The sequence below is a fragment of the Ochotona princeps genome, chromosome 28 (genome assembly GCF_030435755.1).
Source record: "Ochotona princeps isolate mOchPri1 chromosome 28, mOchPri1.hap1, whole genome shotgun sequence".
In the NCBI taxonomy this organism is placed as follows: Eukaryota; Metazoa; Chordata; class Mammalia; order Lagomorpha; family Ochotonidae; genus Ochotona; species Ochotona princeps.
The window spans coordinates 18,805,894-18,822,200 of record NC_080859.1 but is presented as its reverse complement, the minus strand read 5'-3'; the positions used below and the strand labels follow the sequence as shown (position 1 = coordinate 18,822,200).

Genomic DNA, 16,307 nt, shown 5'->3' with positions numbered 1-16,307 from the left:
AAAGGTAACAAATAAAACTATGTCTTAACACATAGCACGTGTGGTAAGTAGTAACTGAGGGTTCATTCCTTTATTTTTTTCAGTATTTTTTCTTAATTGGCATAGTAGAATAACCTGATGCATGAAACACTGCATTGTCAAATGCTAATGAATCAAATTAAGTAAATATTAAGTAATCAGTCTTTAGGAAACTTAAAATCTTAAATTGTAATAAACACCAAAATAAATTTGTTTGGAAAAAAACAGTTCTTAAAAAATGGAACATCCAATAGCTAAATTTTCAGCACCCATCTTAAATATGTAGATCTTCAAAATTTTTACAAATCAGCTAATAAAATTCTGGTACATCCTTTTGCTCTTGCAGATCCCTTCTCAAACACAGAATATTTCCAGTTGTAAATTTCCTATACAAATACAACTATTCATTACATACCCAAACTTTAACAGCAGAGAAGCGTTTCTGAGAATTGTTGCAAAAGTATCCAGTTCTTCCATTATTTTAAATCTAGAGTCAATTCTTAGACAAAATCAGTTTTCACACAGCTGCAAGCTTAGACACAAACAGAACTGATGTAGGAGTCATGACCTTCACTTGACTGAGCAATTCTAGATTCTGCAAGAGATGACCTAGTGATTCTCTGTCCTGCATTAGTTAAAGGGATCTCATTGAGGACAGAGTCCTCACAAAAGTCCGTATAAAAGGCCACCAATAAAAAATGCTAGTAGAGCTAAATGAAATGAGTTCACTTCTGCTCCCCAGGCCCCCAGCAATATGCTATGGTTTTATTATTTAAGAGTACTAGCGGCTGGTATTGTGGCATAGAGGGTAAAGCTGCTAGCCTCAATGCCAGCATCTCATCTGGGTACCAGTTTTGAGTTCCATTTGCTCCACTTCTGATTCAATTCCCAGCCAATTGCCTGGCAAAGTGGCAGCAAATCTTTGCCCAGGTGTTTGGCCCCTTTCACCCATGTGGGAGATCAGACGAAGCTTCCTGAGCCTGTCCTGGTCTTAGTGTTCATCTGGGGAAAGTATCGTTACATCAAAGATATCTCTCTATCCCTCTCTCTCTTTCTTTCTCTCTCTCCCACATTCCCTCCCCTCCTCCTTCTAATCCCTTGTCTCTGTAACTCTGATTTTCAAACAAATAAATAAGTCTTTTAAATAAAAAAAATGCTATCTGTTCTTAATGACTGCTGCTTTTCATTCTGCTCTTAGGGAAACCCAGTGACAAAATAACAGAGTTCAGGTAGTAACTACACATACATGGTATGGACTATATTGTCTTTTCCTTTTGCCAAGTAATGAATAAAAATACACAGACAGCCCAGTACACAGATTTAGGTACACACACAGATGCACACATTTCCTCATGCACACACATACATGTTTATATTTTTACCCCAACGCTAAATTAAAACATTGCTACTTCTGAAACAGGCAAACTCTACAACCAAAGTGAGCAGCACACAGATTTTCAGGTTAAAAGGCTCTTATAATCAGAATACAGATCAAAAAACAAGTCATTATCTGTACTCCAAAAGTCTCCTGAGATGCCCAATTCAATCATTTTCCTCACCTTGCAAAGGGTAGCCACCAATCTAACATCTAATATCAAAGATCACTTCTGTTTCTTTTTGAACTCCATTTACGTGAAATCCCTGGCTATGAACAGCCTGGTATCTTTTGCTCAGTAGGTTAATGCTATTAGTTTTTTTTTTCCTAACTGCAGAGCATTCTGCTGGGTGAGAATTTCATAACTTATCTGTTCTGCTGCTGTCCTGGACAGCTTCCACTTGTGGACATTAAAAATGATGCTTCTGGAAGCGTCCTTGTACAGGTCTTTTGGAGAGCATCTTACACAATTTCTGTTGGGAATGAGTATATATCCTGGGTCACATGGTATGCATATATCTTTCTTAAGCAGATGTCGCCACTTTTTTCAAAGTGGTTGGTGCTGCCAAAATATTTTGATGGCATAGTGATTCACCCACACTCAAGTAATACTAAATTTCTACTTTTCACATCTGTGAGAGCTATGTTCAATCAAGGCTACCTTTCTTCTATTCCAAACTAGCACTGTTAGAAAAAATTGCCTTACAAAGCTGGTTCTAAAAAACTGACTCTTATACATTAACTAAGTAGGTATCTTATTCTGTCTGGTGGTTATAAGCCAAAGAACATGTAGACAGGGAGCCACACATTTCCCTGAAAACCACAATCTAAACATGGATGGGTTCATTTTGCAACATCAGTCAAGCTCAGTTCCAAGTCAGTGAATACTGAGCTCTGGAAATAGAAGTAGCAGTGAACACAGAAAATAATTATGAAATATAAGGTTTCGCAATAGTAGCTCCCACTCCCAAAAAGAACCATTAGTGAGAATTTTTATTCCCAAGACAGTCACCCATCTGCCTGTCAGAAATTTTTCTTCACTGATTAGATCATGAACAAAAGGTTTATGATTGTTTCCAGTTCAACTCCTTACACTGTCATGAGCAATTCTTATACTCCAAAATTCAAAAAGATCCTCGATGTGTGTATCTCCTGCTATGCTAAGCCACAGTCACCTTGAGCAATACACTCCACCTTTATAACCAGGAACTTGCCCGGGAGAACTGCTTCACCTACAACATCAGGCCACAGTGGAAATTTTTACAATTTCAGTTATAATTTATAAATTATAACTTCTTCCAAACTTCTTAATAATTTCTTCTGATCTCACCTGTACCTAAACTGAAACAATAAAACCAGCCCACTAAATCATGTCTGACTTTTCTCACAAGACTTTATTTAGTACTGGTTTGTCCCCCTGCCCTGCATTTTGTTTGCTTGAGTTTGGTTTATTTGGGTTTGGTTTTGCTCTTTCTATTGGAGGGGCGTTACTGTGGTTATCAAAAACATCTGATGACAGGGGCTAATTTTTCTGGAGCAAAAAACAGGTTGGAAGGAGGCCACTGTGAATAGTGATAGATATGTTACTCATTATTATTTAACTCTTTCTCAGCCATCACTTTCATGATTAGTGCAGTTGAAATTTTTATATTTTCATTAAAGTTGATATTTATCACCAATATATTATTCATTATTTTTATTCACTTTCAACTGGTACACTCTTTATTTATAAAGCATTTGGATGATCTCACAAGTTTACATACATTAATTCTCAATATGTTTGAAGCACATTATTATCCCCAGCTTTTACTAGGCATTTCAATTCATTTGGTTTTCCATTATAGAAGATTGTCACTTACGCTCCCTTCTAGTAGTTCTTAGTTTTTTAATGGGAGTATTTAAGATACTTATGTAGCATTAGCTTAAGAGCTAAATAAATACCAAATAACAGAGAATGTCTGTTTTCCTGAAAATTGTCTAATAATACAAACATACATATTTAAACACATGATTTTGTATATATATGCATATATTTGAGCTTATTTGAACTAAATTTTCTCTATAAGTCTATATGAATTATCCTGTTTCTTAACTATATAATTTTTATAAATATAATCTTCCAGTTGTTCAAATATTCTTGTCCTAATATTACCAATATAATAGCAGTAATTCATGATTCATAAATAAAATAGGTAAGACAATGTAAATCTGTTTATATGTGTCTTGTAGCCCCTACAACATACAGTAGAAGTGTAACTCATTTATTTTGAGTTGTTTTATTTTTCCCAGGATTAAGTGATTTTTTTTTAAAACAACCTTAAGAAATTTTCACAAGGAATTAGCCTCTGTCCTCTAGGACACGCAGATGTATTTTGAAAGAGAAAATCTTTCCTTAGTTTAAGATCTCATTTTGCAAAGTAAAGCCATGGTTTTATTTTTTTTTAAGATTTTTATTACAAAGTCAGATATACAGAGAGAGGAGGAGAGAGAGAGGAAGATCCTCCATCCGATGACTCACTCACCAAGTGAGCCACAACGGGCCGATACGCACCAATCCGATGCCAGGAACCAGGAACCTCTTCCAGGTCTCCCACGCAGGTACAGCGTCCCAATGCATTGGGCCGTCCTCGACTGCCTTCCCAGGCCACAAGCAGGGAGCTGGATGGGAAGTGGAGCTGCCGGGATTAGAACCGGCGCCCATATGGGATCCCGGGGCTTTCAAGGCAAGGACTTTAGCCGCTAGGCTACGCCGCCGGGCCCCTAAAGCCATGGTTTTAAAAATCAATAATTCAGCCTCAATCTGTTTACTACTAACTCTGGAAAACAATTTTTCTTCAAAATTCTGAAATAATAAAATTTACTAGAAGCTAATATCCATTAAGCATCAAATAAAGCAACAAATCATAACATCCCCATATTCTCTTAAAAAAAACCCTCTTCAATTAAATAACAGAAAATAATATCTTATAATTTTCTAAATTCAGGACAAAAAGCATTTCACAGAAAAAACACATAAATATTTCTCCACTAGCATATTTGAGCATCTACTCACATTTAATCTAAAGAAAATAACAATTATATTTAGATTGTTAGAAATTTCATTCAGTTTAACAGAGATGAGCAACTGAACTGGAAAATTCACTTGGAAAAAAAAATTTTAAATTTCTAAAGAAAATTTCAAATATAATATGTGATGGTTATATGACAACTAAAGTTGGGGTTTTTGTTTTTTGTTTTTGTTTTACTGATTTATATCTAATCAATTCAAACAAAAAAAAAGTCAAAGCTAAGGAGGGCCAGCATCACGGTACAGCCATTAAAGCGATCATTTTCAGCCCCAGCAGCCCACAGCAGAGCCCAGGTCCAAGTCCCACCTCTCAGCTGTTCTGCTCCAGAGCTCGACAAATGAATGTGCAAAGTCAGCAGAGGATGGCCTTGAACCTCTGCACCCCCGCGCAGGAGATCAGAAAGTCGCTCCTGGCTCCTGGCTCCAGCCTGGACCACATCTGCCTGTTGCAGACACTAAGGGAGTGAACCTTTCTTTGACTCTATTTCCCCCTGTTGCTCTTTCAAATCCAATGGCAGGATCTAATTCCATTCCATCTTTTATTCCTCCTTCCCACAAAATCCAAATGTATAATCTTCATACACCAAATAATCACCATCTACTCAGAGAATTCCAAAAGAACGAATGAATGAATCTCAGATTTTTAAAAATTTTCATCATAATAAATACTTAATTCTGAACTAATGCTATTGTCTCTCTTTGATATACCCTTCTAGGGATAGTTCAGCCATGGTTATTCTGTGCTAAGAAATTGAAAAATTCATATTTAAGAAAGGTAAATCTGAAATATACACACACATACATTTTTATAAACTCAAATAAAAGGAGTGACATTCTATTCATTTATTTTGCCCAATACATCTACAGCGTATGCACATGAATATGTGTACATATAAACTGACAAACACTTGGAAAGTGATTTTAGTCTTATACTCATTTCTAAGTATCTTCATCTGTGAGTAAAGCATAAAAGTAAGATTTATCTTACACCTTTCCTTCAGCTTGTTGTTTACTATAATTGTCTATATTCTGATTAAACTAAGGTTTTTCTATATTCAAAAAATAACATTTATCTTGGGTATTTAAAGAAATAAATGTACCTGATGCTGAAAATAAATAAATAAAACTTTCATAATGTTTTATACCTCAATTTATTTCAGTCCATTTTAGGGGAAAACAGTATTGAAATATCATATACTACTACTGGATTATTATTGAGTAATGTCAGAAAAATTTTTTTACCAACAAATCATATATTTTGCTGGTTAAAAAGGCAACAAAATGCTATTTTATTGTTACTACTGCTCAACTAAGCAACAGTAACTCAAAAGGAAACAAATATATATTACATGTTAGTCTAGCAAAAGGCCTTAAAATGTATAATTTCAGAAACATCAAATTAAAGACAGAATAGCTACACTTATGTCAAAAGCAGAGGCTCTAGGAGCCCATACATTCAAGATGTATTTGAAATAGAAAAAAAGATCATATTCTTTCCACCAATATTACAATATATTTGTTCTGAAACAAATGCTACTATAATGTAAAATAATTCAATTATTCTGGATTGAAAAAGAAATCCAATTCACAATTCACAAGCTACCATTTGAATGTTCTTGTGATTAAAAACCAAAAAAGAAAAAGAAGAAGAAACGTTTCATTGCACTGGAGTCCCTTCAGGAGGCTCTTAGAAAAGGGGTTAAGACAATATTTTCAGACACATCATGTTCTTGCAACTAGACAATGAAAAGCAAACAAGAAGAAATGTTTCATTACACTGTGGTCCCCCGAAGAGGCACCTAGAAAGCGAGGACAATGTTTTCAGAAGCATCACATTTCAAAAGCTATTTCCTTTCTTGGGCATTTTATTAAAAAGGTATGGAAAACTCCTGCAGTCAACACTTTTGGCTTTAACCCAGCAGGCCCCAAATTCTGGAACTCATATCTGCTTGAATCATTTCTTAACATTCCACAAAACAGCAGGACCATATGTGGAGAAAATTATCTAATTCAATTGATCAAATTAACATAGCAAAACTCCTACAATAGTTTCACTGCCATCCCACTAAAGACTTGCCTTCTGGGCCCAGTGCAGTAGCCTAGCAGCTAAAGTCCTCACCTTGCATGTGTCAGGAGCCCATACAGGCACTGATTCTCATCTTGGGGACCCCATTTCCAATCCAGCTCCCAGCATGTGGCCTGAAAAAGCAGTCAAGGATGGCTCAAAGCTTTGGGACCCTGCACACATGTGGAAGATTTGGAAGAGACACCTGGCTCCTGGCTTCAGATCAGCTCAGCTCCGGCCATTGCAGCCACTTGCAGGGTGAAGCAATGGATAGAAGATGTTCCTCTGTCTCCTTCTGTCTGTATAACTGACTTCCCAATAAAAAAAAAACAAATAAACCTTAAAAAATTGCTTTCCATAACTGTCAGTGTACTTCAGCTTTTGAAATAGGGCCTCAAGATAATCTCTCGAAATAGGAGACAGAATCTAAAGATACATATTCCATAATATTTTCTTCCTCTTTATTAGGATTCTGCCAAAGTTTAGCATCTTCCATGAGACTCAGCATTAAAGAACAACTGAAAAGACCATCTTCCCAATGAAATCATTAAATGTTAGAAATACTTTCAAGTTGGAAAAAGTAGGGCATCCAATACCTCTTCTCACACTTTAACTCTCAGCCAGTCTATCTGGATTCTACTGCATTGAGAATACGAGGCAATCAAAATGGAACATCCACAAGATCCCCAGACACCAACCTCAAACTCAATCCCCATCTATTGGGAACGAACATCCTGCCTGGCAGTTACTGGGACAACACCAGGGTCAATCTGCACAGCTACTGGATCCCATCCCCTGCCACCTCCCCAAAATCTTACTCTGGTAATTCAACCCACTGCTCCAAAAATTATCAACTTTCATTATTCAAATAGGGTTATTTCCTTCTTTTCAACTAAATAACCAATGTTCCCAAATTTACTGTCCTATTTTTTTAAACACTTTGACAAGCAGAAGTTCTTGAACTTGGTCTATGTTCACTATATGCAATTCTTCCTTCTCATCTTGGAATTTCCTCATCAAAGCCTCATCCCATCATTTTACTGACAGTGTTCCTCAGTGACCTCTTTCTTCTTATGACTATTGGTTTTAATCACTAATCTATCCAAAGCATCTAGAAATACACTTGATACATGATGCCCAGAAATATCACTCCAATCAATAAAACTACCAAAAGGCAGACATAAAAATTACTAGTTGGCACAGTACTTAAGAAACCACTTGAAATACTCATGTCCCACAGCAAAGTCCCTGGATCTCTGCTTTGCTTCCCACCCAAGTTCTTACCAACGTACACCCTGATGGGCAGCGTGTCAGCGTCCCTGCTGTTCTAGAGTTCAATGGGAGACAGTGGTGGAGTTTCAAGCTCTTAGCCCTGGCCCTGCCTATGGCTGATATTTCAGGAGTAAGCCAGTACATAAAAGGTGCCTCTTTTCCCTTTCTCTCTCTCTCTCTCTCTCTCTCTCTCTCTCTCTCTCTCTCTCTCATGCTTGCTCTCATTCTCTTGCTTTTTGCCTCTTTCTCTTTCTTTCCCATTTTTCTCTTCCACTCTCCATTCCTCCCCGGTTTTTTTTTAATTGCTATGTCACTTGATATTTACCATTTTTTTTCTCTACTTTTCAGGCAAAATTACACCTTGGGAAAAGAAGACAGCACCAGAAGGATAATCATGATACATGATCTGCCTCTACAAAATATCTGCGGTTTTGTAAATAGAAGGTATTTAACCATGATTGAATTATAGAGCCAAAATAAACATTAACAAATCTAAGAATATGACTATACAATCCTAACCCTTATTACACACCTGAATAAAATACTGGAATTTTTAAGGAAATATACAACCCAAGGCTCATCTTGGTTGCCACCTTTCCTTGAAAGCACTCTTTCCAGAAATATTAACCACTGCAGAGTCAATGTTTTATCTAGCACCGTCACAAACTAGGATCATGTGAAACAGTTTGTTTTCTCTCCTACACATAAATGAACTTCGGATGAAGTTTTCACAAATTCCCATATATTCAGATTCGTATTTCCTCTAATTCTTCCATACAAATTTCTGTTGTTGAAATTTTATACCACTATTACAAAGAAGAAATTTACAAAAATAAAATTTATAGAGAGGAAACAGCAATAGAACTATGTTTAATTGAGGCATTTCTTACAGTACTGTTCAAAAAGTAACAGTCATTGGGGAAAATCATTTGAATCTTGATAATTTTCTTGTTTTAAAGTAAACTGAAAAGCAGCATTCTAGTTATAAAAAGACTGAATTATGCAAGGGTTTAACAGATATACCTGGGAGCATTAACTTTTAAGAACTGTGCACTGCAAATCTTTCTATCTACTTTATAAAACAAGCTGTAAAACATTAATAATTAGCATCAATGTGTCAGGTACCCTGATTCACTAAAATATTTTTACTTTAAACAGTATCTATCACAGAATTACTCTGAAAATTGGCAGTCTATCACTGTCTTGGCTCAAGGGTGCAGAGTATCCAGCCCACAGGCTAAAGACCTGTGTGATCATTTGGTCTGGCCTTGATAATACAACTGCAATAGGACTCAAAATTCAACAAATCCATAGCCACCCAATTTTTAAGTTGACAACTTTTTATGTCCTATAAATGATCTTATAAATATCCAAGTGACCCTTGGCACTGCTTGTTCTAGGTACTTTGCAGTTTTGAATTTATTTTTATCTTTTTACTTTAAAATATTTCAAATAATGCAGAAAAGTATAAAGAAGGGCTCTGTGAATACATGACTTAACAACTTTTCACATTTTATCATATTTGTTTCACATGTAAATAATAACTCTCTTTATATATATGTATATAATTTTCTAGAGCAGGGGTGCATCACTCCCCATGGGATTCATGACAAACATCTTAAAATGAAAAAATAACTTTACATTAATTTGAAAGATATATAATTCAATAAAACAACACTTACAAACATCATTAAAGACTTACTAAAACCTTATTTCAATGGGTAAGATATATTTATAAGTACTATTGCAATTTTTTAAGATAAATTGGATGAAATAAAATCTGCAGCACTGCTTGGTAAAAACTGACAGTGCATATCACTATGCAATAAATGAGCATGACAGCCTGAAGGTGCCAGAGAGGAGACTGTTCTCTTAACTTACAACATGAGTATACCCTTTCTGAAACACTGCATGCTTAGCTCATCTGGTGAACAAGGCTGTTCTTCAATGACTATAAAAGGCAGACCTTCAAATGATCACAAGTTCTTTATAAGAAATAACTATTACATTTTTAATGCTCACTATAGCAAATCAGAAGTAATTTTATACTCATGGATTACCAAGACATTACTTTTTCAACTTTCTCACTGGCGTACTCACTCACTCACCATAGAGGTAACCGACCGCGCATCTTCTTCATAATTTATTACTGGAGGCGGCTCTTTCCCATCATTTTCTTGTACTTTTTGTTCCAGTAATTCTTTCTGTGCTGCAAACTTTGCCTCAGTGCATCTCAGCTGCTGGACTGACTGTTTCAGTTCTTCCAGCGTCTGTTTTTGGCTTAGCAGAAGCACAATACTGAAAGAGAATAAGTTAAATATAAATTACTTCAACTTCTTTCAACAGTGAAGAAAACTATATATACATAGATTACACTTTCACTGTATTTCTAAGGGACCTTCAAAATTTAAAGGGATTATAACTCATCATAGACATTATTAAATGTTGTCATTAACAAAATGGAAGGAAGTGCTTGGAAGCAAAAGCCAAACTCAAGATGCTTTAAAACATATTGTGATTTATGGCACTCATTTTATTTTACAGCTAACCCATTTAACTCAGACTACAATTAGGTCCAGAATTGCAGGATCTAAAATGCATAAAAATGACAGAAGTAGATTCTTAAATTTATTTCACATCTCAAATGTAATATAGATAAAGTCATATCTCCATGCATAAATCAAGCCAAGGTGACATCCAGGCATGAAGTTTGTATATGATGGCAGGAAGGCTATGTGCTTTAAGTTATGGAAAGCCGTACATCAAGTAACAAGGGTTGGACCACAACTGAGGAAAGCAGCATATCAGAGATCCCCAGACCTTCACAGTATCACCAACAGATACATGTGAATATAAATGTACACACACACACATAAATTATTCACCAGGCCTATGTTAGAAAGCTACAGGGTAGGCCCAGCGGCGTGGCCTAGCAGCTAAAGTCCTCGCCTTGAAAGCACCGGGATCCCATATGGGCGCTGGTTCTAATCCTGGTGGCTCCACTTCCCATCCAGCTCCCTGCTTGTGGCCTGGGAAAGCAGTCGAGGACGGCCCAAAGCTTTGGGACCCTGCACCCGCGTGTGGGAGGAAGAGGTTCCTGCTTCCGGCATCGGATTGGCGCGTACCGGCCCGTTGTGACTCACTTGGGGAGTGAATCATAGGATGGAAGATCTTCCTCTCTGTCTCTCCTCCTCTTTGTATATCCGGCTTTCCAATAATAATAAAAAATCTTTAAAAAAAAAAAAAGAAAGAAAGAAAGCTACAGGGTCACATGTTTCTTTACTGTTACTTTTTAGCCCTGGGAGACTCCCTTCAAAGGGAATTTCAAAGGAATTTGCCTACTTGAAGATTCTGCAGAGTAGTGGTGGTAGGAACATCTCTGCAAATACCAGCAGGCGTGGAATATTAGTGTCTTAAAAGAACCATGCCAGGGACCACTAAAAATAAATTAGTATACATAAGGGACACTAAATTATAAATTAGGGAAACCTGTAGAGTTGGAAAATAAACTCATAAAAACGCTACCCTTTTAAATGTAAGCAGGGATCAGCCTAAGCCAAGTATTTCTAAGCAGGGGCAAACCATACTAAGAGATTTATTTATAAATATGTTCCTGATCAGAATCTTGAGAACCATGTTCTGATCTAATTAAGCAGAGCTCAACCTTCCTGACTATTGCAACCACCTCTATTACTTTGCAGTGAATTTTGGGCAAGTGTCCTTAAAGAAAAAGGTAAAGAACAGACTGAAGTCTGGGGAAAAGAGAATTAATGAGTAAGAATATTGGTACACAACATGACAATGCCCAGGACACAGATCCCTGGAACCAGCAAGGCCCAGGACACAGATCCCTGGAACCAGCAAGGCCCAGGACACAGATCCCTGGAACCAGCAAGGCCCAGGACACAGATCCCTGGAACCAGCAAGGCCCAGGACACAGATCCCTGGAAGCAGCAAGGCCCAGGACACAGACCACTGCAACTAGCAAGGCCCAGGACACAGATCCCTGGAACTAGTAGAATCTGGTAAGTGCTAACCATCACTGTCAAACAATAATCTGCAATACAGGTTTTAAATCCACACAGGTTTCTTGGTAAATTTTTGCTGGTTTGTTTACCAGTTGGCAGTTGCTCTTTTGTAATAAGTTGGCATTGTTTATTTCTCAGTGAATCCCTGCAGTGAGAATTGATTTTTTTTTTTAATTACAATCCCATTGTGAAGATAAATTTGTAAGGACCAGGTTGTGGAAAAGCATATATAGACTTTGAATGTATTTTAAGTTTCCTGAAGGTTTCTTTATTGAATCTGCTAACTAGAAACAGAATTTTCTTTGAAAAAAAAAATCATAGCCATGACAGCAGTATAAAATACAATCCAAGATATAAGTATGGTAAAAATTCATTTTTGCATACATCTGGAATATCAATAGAGTGCATGATTGCAAAATAGCAGGAAAAAGCAACATGGAATTACAGGTGCACATAACAGTACTCTGGAACCATGATCGTTATCAATAGTCATTTGCAATGAAGTTTCAAAGAATGAAAAATGCAAAAAAAAAAAATTGTTGCAAGTGAAAATAAAATTTCAACCCTCACATCCTAGTTACTAAGTCTGTTTAGTAAGCAGTTTGTGGGAAGATTACAAACCTGAACCACAAGGATTCTGGCTTCCAAAAAGACAAAAACACCAGGTACCAAAGTGTCATCCTTAGAGAGGCCTGTTTGCAAAGCTGGCCCTGGGTTGGCATCTGAGGATGTGGCTGCCAAAGAGTTCCTTACACTCACTGACATAGAATAGTTCCTCGTGGGTGACTGGCTTACCGTGCCTGAACTATGCAAGCCATGTGGTTTAGGCTGAACTCTGCTTTTCTGTTGGAAATCTGGAACTCTAGTCTGTGCTAAGAAAAAGGACCTCAATTAGTTCAACACAAAATCCTTGTGCAGTGGATCCCTGAAGAGATTTCCTGGGCAGCACCATCACAAACTTTTTTTTTCCATGTTCATTGCTGGGGAAGTGTATATTAACGTGGTGCTTCTTGAAAGTAAGGCAGCATATGAAATAGTTCAAACCACCTTCTGTCTGTGCCTTTTTCTCTGATAATATGGCTGTGGGTTCACAGTCTATGACCAGAAAACCCTAGACTTCAGTACAATTCTGTACTGTGTCCCAGTCTTGTCCATCAAATTTACATTCATGAGGGTGGTCTTGCAAAATCCTGATAAGTACTTTTCCACATTCCTCCCACTAAAAATTGGCATAGGAACAGTACTGAGAATCCAGAAATAGACCAACAAAGTATGTCCACAGTATTTTTCACTAATATGTAAGAGAAAATCAATATTTAAAAAAAAACCAGCAGTTTAAACAAGTTACTGAGAAACAGACATTGATAGGTTAAAAAAAACATTAAATTTCAACTTGGGCTTTATATCTCATATAACAAGTTCAGGGGCTGGCACTGGGCTCCTCTCTCTTGACCTTAGACTGCCACAGGCCTGGCTCTGGAGACCATCTGAGGAGTAAACCTGCAAATGGAAGGCTTATCTATCTATCTACCTACCTTTCAAAGAAATGCATCTATTTAAAAAGTTATCTTCAATGAGTAAACTTGAAAATATTAAAAACAGACAGTAGAATGAACTTTTTACTCAGCCATTAAAAAGAAGGATATTGGGTCTGGCATGAAAGCCTAAGGTTAAATCCTCTTACTGAATGTGCCAGGACTCTATATGGGCATTGGTTCACATCCTGGTGACTCCACCTCTCATCCAGCTCCCTGCTTGTGGCCTGGGAAAGCAGTCAAGGACAGCCCAAAGCCTTGGGACTCTACACCCACATGGGAGATCTGGAAGAAGCTCCGGTTCTTGGCTTTGGATTGGCTCAGCTCCAACTCTTGTAGCCACTTGGTGAATGAACTAGCAGACGGAAGATCTTTTTGCATCTCTCTGTAAATCTGCCTTTCCAATAAAAATAAATCATATATATATATATATATATATATATATATATATATATATATTAATCTCCTGCCAATTTACAACAACATGGATGGATGAAAGTGAAGGCTTTATGTTAAATAAGTCAGAGAAGGAAAAACACTGAATAAGCTAACATGCGGAGCTCTTAAAAGTTGAATTCATAAAGAGAGTAGAATCCTAGTTACAAGGGGCAAAGGAAGCAAGAGGTAAAGAGAAGGAGCCGATGCTCTGGTGTAGTGATGCTGGTTCATGTTCTGGCTGCTCCACTTCCAATTCTATTCCCCAATACCGCACCAAGAAATGCAACAAAAGATGGCCTCAACTACATGAGTGCCAGCTCCCACATGGATGACCCAGAAAAAGCTCCTGGTTCTTGTCTTCAGACTAGCCCAGCTCTAGCCATTGCAGCCACTTAGAGAGTGAACCAACAGATGGAAGATCTTTCTAGTTCTCTCCTTCTGTCTATAACTCTGTCTTTCAAATAAATAAATCTTTTTTAAAAAAGGAAAGAGTGCGGTCAAAGTATTTAGACTTTCAGTTATGACACATGTAACTTCAAGGAACCTAATATCCAGCATGATGACTACAGCTAATATGAATTATAAGTTCAAATTTGCTTAAATGTCTTCAGTACAAAACAAAACCAGGCGAATTAACAGATGTGTTAATAACACTGAGTGGTAATCATTTCACAAAATATATGTATATCAAAATCATCACACTATGTAAAAATTTTACATAATTTTGTTCCTCAATAAAACTGGAAATTTCAAAACATAAAAAGAGAATTGTTTCATTACCTTTAATGGATCACTTACTTAAATGTAAAATATAATTATTTAAATTTTTTTAAAACAAAACTATGAGAAAATTTTCAAGATCTAGGCCTAGACAAAGAATTTTTAGCCTTGGCATCAGAAGTACAAATCACAAAATAAAGTTTTAAAATTAGGATTTATGAATGGTCCTATCAAGAAGATTGAAAGACAAACTAGAGACTAGGAATAAAAGGGTTTGAAAATTCATACCTAGATTAAATAATGCACTACACCATACAACTACAAAGCAGGTGAAAGAGTTAACACAGATACTTCAATTAACAGGACACAAGGTTGACAAACACACTGGAATGTGCTACAACATTAGTATGAAAATGCATACTGAGTCAATACAGAGGTATCACTACGTACCTAGTAAAACAGTTCAAATATAAAATAATGACAGCATCAAGTGCTGGCAAAGATGAAGAGAAACTGGATCACTCACATTGCTGGTGGGCATGTACAGCCATTCTTGAAACACCAAACACGCAATAACACGTCTGGGTATTTATCCCAGAGAAAATACAACCATGTTCACAAGAAAGAAAAAAAGAAAAACCTGTGTGTGACAGTTTAGAGTGCTTTTATTTGTTAAAAGCAAAACAGAAACTAAGCAGATACGTTTCCAAGGGTGAATGACAAGACAAACTCTAGCAAAACCAAACTGTTTTGGACAGAATTGTGTTCTCCAAAAATATGGTCAGGTCATAATCCCTGAAACTTCATAATATGACTTTATTTGGAAACAGGGTTATTGTAGATGTCATTAGCTATAATGATGTCATACTGGAATGGGAGGAGCTCTTAAGCCTCATGGCTATTGTCCAGACAAGAAGCATATTTGATCCAGAGAAGAGATCTGCAGGCAGAAGAACCCCAGAAGAAAGCACACCCAGGGATTGAGGTCATGCTTCTACCAATCACGGAATGTCAAATACTGCGGCCATCCCAGAAGCTAGGAGGAAACCATGAGATACATTCTCTCTCAGAGTCCTCCCAAGGAATCAACCCTGTCAGCACCTGAGTTGAAATTTTCATCTCCAGAACTGTGCCACAAAGAACTCTGGCTCTTTAAATCATTTATTTTTAGAAAATGACATAAAAAACTATACATATTTATGGGGTACTACCTGATGTTTTCATGGATCATATGTATTTCCTTACATTCAAAATTGTATCTTGTAGTTTTCTATTGCGAGATACACATCCATTTGACATAATCTGTCTACCACCCACATGCAACAGGACCTCAGAACTTCTTACTCCTTTTAAGCGATGGTCTAGTCTCTATAAACCAACCTTTTCCCAACCCTTCCTCCGGAAGTCAGTCCTCAGGCTCGGGTTACAGCAACATGTTTAGATGGTCTCTGGGATCTTCTATTTCTTTAACTATCAGAGATGAGTGAGATCATATGATACTTGTCTTTCTGTACTACCTTATTTCCATAACACATGTAAATGATGAGGTTTCATCTTTTTGTGGTTAAGTAGTATCCCATTGTCTGTACGTACCACATTTTATACATTCACTAGTGGATGCACACTTAGGTGGCTTTCTACTCCTGACTATTGTGAATAGTGTTGTATTAAATAGGGCATGCACAGGTGTCCTCAGTAGATCAGCTGGATATATATACACAGTACTGGAATTGCTGGGTTATACTGTTTTTATCTTTTTTCAGGAACCTCCATACTATTTCCTATTTTC

The 16,307-nt window shown here is 36.9% G+C and overlaps 1 protein-coding gene across 7 annotated transcripts in view; it reads right to left on the bottom strand.

Moving 5' to 3' along the window:
* The window catches only part of FER (FER tyrosine kinase), a 254,067-nt gene that overhangs the window by 162,442 nt on the left and 75,318 nt on the right, over positions 1-16,307 (bottom strand). For 5 of the 7 annotated variants that reach the window (XM_058656235.1, XM_058656236.1, XM_058656239.1 and 2 more), the window contains exon 9: positions 9,906-10,095. In XM_058656235.1, coding sequence (XP_058512218.1) covers positions 9,906-10,095 — 190 coding nt within the window. Of the gene's footprint in view, positions 1-9,905; positions 10,096-14,968; positions 15,076-16,307 lie in introns of those variants that run through there. The other 2 variants (XM_058656237.1, XM_058656238.1) reach the window with 2 other exon arrangements.